Source organism: Chrysochloris asiatica, unplaced genomic scaffold (genome assembly GCF_000296735.1).
Source record: "Chrysochloris asiatica unplaced genomic scaffold, ChrAsi1.0 scaffold00004, whole genome shotgun sequence".
NCBI lineage: Eukaryota > Metazoa > Chordata > Mammalia > Afrosoricida > Chrysochloridae > Chrysochloris > Chrysochloris asiatica.
The window spans coordinates 32,853,117-32,863,560 of NW_006408522.1; the positions used below are offsets into that span (position 1 = coordinate 32,853,117).

The 10,444-nt window shown below is 37.1% G+C and overlaps 1 protein-coding gene across 1 annotated transcript in view; it reads left to right on the forward strand.

Moving 5' to 3' along the window:
- The window catches only part of UBR1 (ubiquitin protein ligase E3 component n-recognin 1), a 205,747-nt gene that overhangs the window by 53,938 nt on the left and 141,365 nt on the right, over positions 1 to 10,444 (forward strand). The window contains exons 5-6 of the mRNA XM_006831726.1: positions 4,916 to 5,046; positions 8,349 to 8,487. Coding sequence (XP_006831789.1) covers positions 4,916 to 5,046; positions 8,349 to 8,487 — 270 coding nt within the window. The remainder of the gene's footprint in view (positions 1 to 4,915; positions 5,047 to 8,348; positions 8,488 to 10,444) is intronic.

The window sequence follows — 10,444 nt, forward strand, 5'->3', positions numbered from 1 at the left end:
ATGGGTCTGGTGAAAGGATGTGGGGATAAGATTCTTATGATTCAATAGTGAATAGTTATCATGACTAATTGAGACTGTCACAACTGTAAAGGTAGAAATTTTATAGCAAAAAGGGGGAAGTAAAGTAGTTAATCTTAAAGTCCAGGAACAGAGGAACCTAGGACCATCTAGGGAGAAGAGCATGAGCAGAATGTGGGACCCTATACATGGAATCAGTGACACCAGAGATGGAGGCAGAGATGCAGACATGGAGAGATAGAGCATCTGAGGTGTCTAGACTCATGGAAAGAGAAAGGCTGTGTGCTGGCAGCCAGGAAGCAGGCTTGGAGAATGTGCCCTTTGGTTGTTTAAAGGACTGTATATTCCTGAGTGTTTTTGTGTACATTCCCCCCCTCAAAAAAAAAACAACAAAATAAAACACAAACAAAACAGGGAATGGAAGCAAATACTGTTGAGTGATGATGCACAGAGGAGATTGTAATCATTGCAATGAGACAATGAGTGTAAAACCGATGTCTCATGTAAACCATTATTCAGTTCACAATAAAAACTTAAAGAAAAAAAAAAAAATTGAACACATATTGGTAAATCTTTATGACCTCGGATTTGGCACAAGAGACCAAAAAAAAAAAGGTAAACTAGACATCATCAAAATTTTAAATGTTTGTGCTTCATAAGACACTATAAAAAAAATGAAAAGGCAGCCCACAAAATATTTGTAAGCCATATATCTGATAAGGGACTTCTAGCAGATATATCACTTACATATATGAAGTGGTGCAGCCGCTGTGAAAATAGTCTGAAACAGTTGAACATAGAGTGTCATTGTTATTGTTAGGTGCTGTTGTGTCACTTCCAATTCATAGCAACGCTGTGTACAACAGAACGAAACACTTTCCTATCCTGTGTCATCCCCACAATTGTTCTTATGCTTGAGGCCATTGTTGCTGCCACTGTGTCATTCCACCTCTTTGGATGTCTTCCTCTTTTTGGCTGACCCTCCACTTTACCACACATGATGTCCTTCTTCAGGAACTAGTCCTTTCTGATAACCTTTCTGAAGTATGAGAGAACATTCTGGTTATACTTCTTCAAAGAGTGATTTGTTATTTCTTCTGGCAGTCCATGGTACTTATAACATTCTTCTCTAACACCATAATTCAAATGCATAATTCTTGACTGCTGCTTCCCTGAGCATCAATTGTGGATACAAGCAAAATGAAGTCTTTCACAATTTCGATTTTTTTCTCCATTTATCATGATGTTATTTATTGGTGTCATTGTAAGGATTTATTTTTTTGAAGTGCAATCCATAATGAATGCTGTAGCATCAGTAAGCATGGCTGTATCTTCTGCATAAGTGAGTCTTCCTCCAATCCTGATACCATATTCTTCTTCATATAATTCAGCTTCTTGGATTATTTGCTCAGCATACAGATTGAATAAATATGGTGAAACAATACAACCATGTGTATACCTTCTGATTTTAAACCATTCAGTATTCCCTTGTTCTGTTCTAACAACTGCTTGTTGGTCTTTGTACAAGTTCCTCATAAGCACAATTAAGTTTCTGGAATACTCATTCTTCACAATGTTATCCATAGCTTTTCATATTCTACACAGTCAAAAAGTCTTTTATAGTCAATAAAGCACAAGTAAACGTCTTTTTGGTATAGTCTACTTTTAGCTAATATCTATCTGACATCAGCAATGATATCCCTAGTTCCACATATGCTTCTGAATCTGGCTTGAATTTCTAAAAGTTCCTATTGATGTATTTACTGTTACAACCATTTTTTAATTATCTTCAGCAAAATTTTACTTGCATGTGATATTAATATTATTCAATTATTTTCACATTCTGTTGGGTCATGTCTCTTTGGAATAGATACAAATATGGATCTTTTCCAGTTGGTTGGCCAGGTAACTATCTTCCAAATTTCTTGGCATAGATCTGTGAGTGCCTCCAGTGCTGCATCAGTGTGTTGAACTATTTGAATTTGTATTCTGTCAATTCCTGGAGCCTTGTTATTCACTAATGCGTTCAGTGCAACTTGAACTTCTTCCTTCAGTACCATTGAAATTTGATTGTTGTTGCTTCTTGAAATGGTTTAACATCAACCTTTCCTTTTGGTACAATGACTGTATATTCTTTCCATCTTATTCTTTTTTTTTTTAATAGAATGCTTTATTTTGAGTTACGTGATAATTTACATGGGAGAACATTAGCTTCACATTGATCCCAATGTATATCGTTTCCTTGCCATGGTTACAATCAGTATTTACCTCTGTCCCATTTAGCCCATGCAAACTTGTCTCAGTGTTCCCTATCTATCTACGTTGTTTTCCATTCCTTTGCATGTTTTTAAATTCAGACTGATGTGGTTGGTAGTATTCTTCAATTTTGTCATCACTGGCTTTAGTGGTTGGTGCATAAATTTGAATAGTAGTGAGGTTAACTGGTCTTCGTTGTTGTTGTTAAGTGCCGTTGAGGTGGATCCGACCCATAGCCACCCTGTATAGGGTTTCCGAGGAGTGACTGGTGAGCTTGAACCACTGACCTTGTGGTTCAAAACAACCTTGCAGGTCAGTGCATTAACCCGCAGTGCCACACCAGGACTACTTCAGTCTTTATTGTAGACATATGAATATTGTCCTATCACGAACAGCATTATACTTCAAGGTAGATCTTGAGATGTTCTTTTTGATGATGAATGTGATGCTTTCCCCCTCAAGTTGGCAATCCCAACAAAAGAAAACAAGGGAATGGCAGATTCCATTTCTTTATGTGTTCCATTTCGTTTTGACAAGTTTCAATTTTCCTAGATTCCTGCTTCATTCATTCCATGTTGTGATTATAAATGGATGTTTGCAGTTGTTTCTATTCATTTTGAGTTTTGCCCAATCAGCAAATGAAGGTCCTGACAGCTTTACTCCATTGTCATCACAGTCAACTCTACTTTGAGGAGCCAGCTCTTTCCCAGTTGTATTTTGAGTGCCTTCCAACCTAAGGGACTCATCTTCTGGCACTATAGCTGACTTGTTTTTAAGTTCTGTTAAGTCGGTTCTTACTTACAGCAACCCTGTATAGAACTTTCAAGGATCAGCTGGTGAATTTGAACTGCCAACCTTGTGATTCAAACCGACCTTTTGATCCAGTGCATTATCCTACAGGGTCACATCAGGAATAGTCTGATATTATTTATCATGTTTCAGTATTCAGTAATCTGGTGCTATCTGATAGTGTTCCACTGCTATTCATAAGATTTCCAGTGAATAACTAGGAAGTAGTCCGTCTGTCCTTCTTCCTAGTCTGTTTCAGTCTGGAAACTCAGTTGAAACCTGTCCTTCATTTAAAAATACCAGTGGCATAGCTTCCAGCATCACACTAACACACAAGCCACCACAGTACGACAAACTGACAGATGAGTGGTGGTGCACAACCATTATGTCACACTAAATGAAAGTCTGGTGGTTTGAACCCGCCTAGTGGCTCCCCAGGAGAAAGATCTAGCCATCTGCTTCTGATAAGATTACAGTCAAGAAAACCCTACGGGGGCCAATGAGATGGGGATAGAACTCATGTAGTACAGTAGGGAATAATTACTATCAGGACTGACTGTGAGGGATGAAAATGTAAAGGTAGACGTTTTGTAGCAAAAGGAGGGGAGTGGTTGACTTTGCAGTCCAAGAGCGGAGGGCCCTGTGATCATCAAGGGAGAAGAGTAGAGTGTGGGGCCCTACCCAGAGAAACAGTGATGCCAGAGATGGAGGCAGAGGCGATGATGTGGAGAGATTGAGTGGCTGGGGACTCTAGACCCACAGAGGGAGATGGGGGTGTGCTGATGACCAGGGAGCAGGCTTGCAGGGTATACCTTTTTGTTGGTTGATGATGCATGGAGGGGATTGTAACCATGGCAATCTAACGATATACAGATGAATGTAAAGCTCATGTTCTCCATGTAAACTATCACATAACTGACAATAAAACATTAAAAAAAAGAAAACTCTACAGGGCTGTTCTGCTTTGTCATATGGGATCCCTATGATTTGGAATTGACGCACTGGCACTCAAAAACAGTAGCAGTGGCTTAAGAGTTTTCCCTGTGTGGCACAAATGGTAAAGTGCTGCCCTACTAACTAAAAGGTTGGCATTTCAGACCCATCCAGAGGCCTGCAATCATCCTCCAAAGATCACAGCCTGGAAAACCCTCTGGAGTGCAGTTCTAATCTGCACATTTAGTCACCATAAGTCTACTCTACAACAACTATAAACAACATCATGTGGTACCTTTCTACTGCATTGGTTTTCTTAATGGGTGATTGGAACAAGCTTCTTTATTAAGGCAGCAGTGTTCTGTAATGAAAAGAGCAATTTGTTACTTGGGAGTCAAGAGACTTAGGTTTTAGTCTTGCTTCTGCAAAATGTCTAGACTGTTTGACCTACCCTGTGTTCCTTATCTTTTATTTTATTTTTAAATAATACAAATAATTTGTTTCTTTTAAACGTGATTTATACCTGTTATCTACCTGCCTTACGGGGTAGCTGTGAGGATCAATTGAAAGAAGTCATGAGGAAAGTATTTTTAAGCCATAATGCCAATTGTTACATGATACTGTAAGAATTAGGCTGCTCAGAAAGGCAGAGAGAAATATTGATACAGGAGAGCATCACTAAAGGGGATTTCTGCTGTTTCTCCTTTCCTTTCTCTCATCTGTAGCACCAGCTTGGCCTCAAGGGGTTAAGCTAAACTGATGCAAATCGTGTAACTCTCTTGAGCTCAGCTTGAATTAATTCCTGGAATATGGTGTAATGAGCTCCCTAAAATAGCTGTTTTAAATTAATAGCATTATTTTCCTCATCCATTTATTTGTATGTAATATTATTAATATGTCACACTATCCTTTTTTACAGAATTCACATTGTCCATTGAATGAAGAGGTAATTGTTCAAGCCAGGAAAATATTCCCTTCGGTGATAAAATACATTGTAGAAATGACTATATGGGAAGAGGAAAAAGAACTGCCTCCTGAACTCCAGATAAGGTGAGGAAAATTGTCAAAAGGGTGACGTTTTTATTATGGTTATTTATATTGAAAAATGTTGAATAAATGTTTTTATTGAACTTTTGTTTACTGCTTAATTTATTACTTATTGTGAAAAAATTATGGAGATTGTCTTTTGACAATGCTTTAACAATGTCCATTTATATGACCTATAATTAGATACTATATGGAAATTGAGAGTCCTGGTGACACAGGGCATTAAGCATTGGACTGTTAACTGCAACATTAGCAGTTCAAACAGACTACCTGCTTCTTGGAAACAAAATGGGACTGTCTGCTTCCATAAAGATTTAGTCTCGGAAAACCTCTGGGGCAGGTTTACTCTGTCCTCTAGGGTTCCTGTGAGCCAGAATTGACTCTACAGTAGTGGTGTTACACAGAAGTTTAGCCAAATAAAGAGTCTTTTAGAAACTTGTAATTTTTGGGAAAAATCAACATTTTCAGCATCTCGTTCAAAGTGGTTTATAAGTATAGTAGCCATGCACCCCTGTGGATGAGTAAATTACACTTGTACTGACCTCCAAATTCCCCACAGCAGTTTTTGAACAAAGGTAGGGACTTTGGTGCTGAGTCTCCTCTTAGCTCAAGTCTCTGGCTCTTTACCTCATCAAGAAAAGTTTGATAGTGGAATGAGGAGATAATGTGTTTTAGTGTCTAGGATTATTGTAGTTATAAGGAATCTAAAACTTTTTAGCTTAAAAGCAGTAGTTTCTAATAGTTTTAAGTCTTTCAGTAGCATTAACATTTCTCTTAATTTACAAATGCAAAAGGAAATTCTAGATGTGATATGAAGGCACACTTTGAACCTTGTGAGAATTTTTCTAAGTATGTGGAACTGTTGGTTTAACATTTAATTTCTAAACACAAAGTTAGTGGTTCAGACCCACAAGCTGCTTCTTGGAAACCCTATACAGGGTCTATATGAGTCGGAATCGACTTGATGATACTTAACAGCAACAATATGTAACTTTAGGAACAATTGTATAAAAAGCTTTTGCACGATTCACAAAATCACATCACCAATCTAAATACAGTTTCCTGGAGTGAGTTTGTTTTACTTTTGTAAGGATAGAGAACTAAGAATTTTATATAAAGGTAATCAATTTATGATTTCGATTCTTCTGCTTCTGGAAAGAAAGATCATTAGAGCTTGTTTCCATGAGGGATTTAATTGCAATAGGTCATAATCTCAGTGAAAGATTTTGAAGAAATGTTCAAGATAGTGAACATTGTGCTAGCTACCTGCCTGTGTATAAAGCAGAATTGCTTGAGTGTGATTGTATATGTGCACAGCCCTGAACTCTGGATTCATAGATTTGAGTCTCTCTCAAATACTATTGAGGTAGTATTGATAGGAATTGTGATCATAGATAAGTCATTGACCCTGTTTCCTAAACTGTAAGAGGGCTGAGAATTAATTGAAGTATCCTGTAAACTGTCTAAAACTGGGAACACCTGTCTTTTTTGTTTTGTTTTGTTTTAATTTAAGGTTTTTATTGTGGATTGAGTGAAAGTTTATAGGGCACATCTCACATTCAACCATTCATATAACTTGTTTTATTACATTGATTATAATCCCCTCCATATACCATCAATTAAAAGTATTTCTCTGTATCCACTTTAGCATTTTAAAAAACATACAAACAAAAAACCCACTCAGGCATATATAATAAATTACATCTCCAAAGGGCACATTCTGCAAGTCTGCTCCTGGCCACCAGTTCTTAGTCCTTCTTTTCTTAGTCCAGGAATCTAGAATCCTCAGCCGCGCCCCCTCTCCATGCCCCCATCTCTGCCTCCATCTCTGGCGCTGCTGCTTCTCTGGATAAGGTCCCGTATTCTATTTATGAGTTCTCTCTTGATGGTCCTAGGGTCCTCTGTTTCTGAACTGTAAGATTAATCACCCTCCTTTTTTTGTTACAGAACTTTTACCTTTACAAGTGTGACAGTCACGATTAGTCATGATAACAGTTATTCACTATTGAATCTTATGAATCTTATCCCCATCTCCTTTCACCAGATCCATCTAGACAAGATGATAGCTATTCAGTGGGGACTCTTTCTTTCCCCCCACCCTCTCAAGCTAAGCTCCCTCTTAAAACCTTGTAAGCCAGTCACTTCATGCTTTTATTGCCCCCTCATTTTGGATAGCCAATGTCTAAGTTGCCCGTTCCTATCTACCCTGTGTACAGAGTGGATAGCATTGAAACTTGATTTGAAGACTCTTTCCCTCTCTGTTGGTATTTAGAGTAACTACCGCTTTGAGTATAGGTCAGGTTCATCATGAAGATGTATCTTCTGTCACTGTAGTGTTCCAGTGTGCTTGTCCTTTCTAGTGGGAATGTCTCACCTCACAAGGTTGTGGATGGGACTCAGGATTCCGCCTAAGGTTCTATACTCTGTAAAGGCTTTGCTTGAGGCCTATTTCACTGGGCAAGTTGTAGAACCCCTTTTGGGTATTAACACCTGTCTTTTTGATAACCTGTGACAGTTTACTTAGTGATTTCACATACTTTTTTTTTTTTTTTTATGAGATCCTTACAATCACTTTGGTGGTGGTGGTGGTGGTGTGCTATTGACTTGGTTCTGACTCATAGCATCCCTGTATTGGGTATCTCAGGCTGTAGGTCTTTACATGGGCAGAAGGCCTCATCTTTTTCCTGCGGAGCAACTAGTAGATTTGAACTGCTGATCTTATAGTTAGCAGTCCAACATTTAACTCAGTATGCTACCAGGGCTGTCACCTCAGCAGGATTAACAGATTAAGTGAACTGCCTAAAGTCTCATAACCAGATGGTAGAGCTAGCATTTTAGCTCTGTACTTCTTTTTTTTAAAACTTAGGTTTGCTATAAACCAAGTATCACTGGAAAAGAGGGTAAACACAAGTTAAATTCAATAAAAACTAAATGTTAATAAAATCTTACTACTTTATCATTGCCTGCTTGAACCCTGAAGACTATCTCCTTTTGTCAAGAAGAAATTAGCAAGAGCTAAGAATGATATTAAAGACATACTGTTACCAATCTGAAACTTCTAAAAGTACTGTAAAAAGAATTACATAGGATAAAATGGAAAAAATAATTATCAGGATTATTCCGTGGCACTGTAACAGTTAAAATCATTTCCTGTATCATGACTATAGTGGCATTTTCACACATGTAGGAAACTACATGGTGCTGCTTCAATACACTTGTCACATATAGTATTTTACTTGTTTCCACATTTTCCTTTATTTGTTACAGTATTTGAATGTTTATCTTTTTTGTTTTTAAATAAACAGGGAGAAAGGTGAAAGATATTATTGTGTCCTTTTCAATGATGAGCACCATTCATATGACCATGTCATATACAGTCTACAAAGAGCTCTTGACTGTGAGCTTGCAGAGGCCCAGTTGCACACAACTGCCATAGACAAAGAGGTTTGTGAGCTCCATTTGAATTATGCTGCTGTCTTGCATCAGCTTCTTGACAGTCAGGTGTTGACTAAGTCCTTGCTGTGTACCTTATGTGTTAAATATCATGCTATCCATTTATTCTTTACATACTTGGTAAATTGGATAGAACTTTGATTTTTTTGTGTGCATTTTATAGCTTTAGATAATCATTTATAAACTTTTGTCGTTTATTCTAAATAATTAGAAAGTGATTGTATTGAATTATTCTCTTGATAAAATCATATTGAATATTTTGATTAAGCATAATTAAGAATGACAATTTAATGTTAATGTGTGCCTATAATTTTTATTGAATAAACCAATTATGAAAAGTTGGTTCTTTCTGATATTTTCACATGATTTAGTAAGATTTAACATTCACCCAAAACAAAATGTGTTTTTTACTTGGGAGGTGTATAATGTATTGGAAGAAGCAGTATGGCATAAGTTACTCAAAATTTTCCATGTACTTTTTAAAAGAGATGGTTTAGTATAAAATCAAAATAGGTGGTTGATTTTCTTTTGCGTTTCTTATATAAGCCTTGTTGTTATTGTTGTTAAGTGCTGTCGAGTTGATTCCGACCCATAGTGACTCTGTAGAGGGTTTCCGAGGAACAGCTGATGAGCTTGAACTGCTGACCTGGCAGTTCAAACGGCTTTGCAGTCTGGCACTTTAACCCACAGCACCACACCAGGATTCCTATATATGCCTTATGTGTTTATAAATCATTAATGAAAGAACAAACAAGGTAGAAAAAGTAAAGGATAGGAACAGCTAATAATAATAATAGCCAACGTTTATCAAGCACCTTCATGTCTCAGATATGGTGTACTTTTTATGTATTAACTCATTGAATCTTAAGAATAGCACATTGAAATAGAGACTATTAGCTCCTGTACCTCAAGGTGTGAGAGAATTAGTGTCTTGGCACACCTGTAATCCATTTTAACTACATTAGAATCTTGGTTTGAATGGTGTTTTTAAACATTAATGCTCATCTGAATCATTATGGCAACCTTGTTAAAAATGAAGGTTCTGATTTGATAGGTTTGGTGCAAACTGTGGGATTCTGCATTTCTCATAAGCTTCCTGGTAAAGTTAATATTGCTGATTCAAGGACCACAGTTTGAATTGCATGGGTCTTATTCAGCATTTCTCTTCTATATAAATAATTCTCTCCTTGCTCACTGACTAAAAATATTGGTTGGTTATTTGTTGATATAATCCACATGTAAACATGAATTGTATTTTTTTCCTAAATCTTGGATGAACTCTTAAGTTTTAACATAGTCATGATAGGTATTATAGCAAATCTTTGTTAATGGGTTACTTGTCTTAGGTTAACTGTGTTTGCTGATGATTTATTATTTAACATAGCTATAAAATGTTTTATTTTGATACTGTGTGGTTGGTATATCTGTCAAATCAGATGTATTAATATGAAAGTAAGTAACATAAGAGTAGACTTGTGGTGTAGAACTGTAGGATAAACGTTGGATGGGTAACTGCAAGGTCGGTGGTTCAAATCCACCTGCCATTTTAGTTAGCTTTCCAGTGCTTGTCATTATCATACAGTGCCATACCAGGACTAAGGAAAATTCATCAGAGGCAGAAAAGAAATAGGATAAAAGGCAAATAGAATAAAGGGCAAATAGAAAAAAGAGGAAGAAAAGAACAGTGAAGTAAAGAAAGGAAAAAAGAAAATGGAAAAGGGTGTTTAGCCAACATCTTTAGTTCTATAAAATGACACCAGGTAAAAACAGGTCTTAGTGCCTATATTACTATTGCTACACTGTGGGCATGGGCCATAAAAGGAGCTTTAAGGAGCTCTGGTAGCGTAGTGATTACGAATTGGGCTGCGAACCTTAAGGTCAGCGGTTTGAAACTACCAGCTGCTCCGCGGGAGAAAGATGAGGCTTTCTACTCCCGTAAAGATTTACA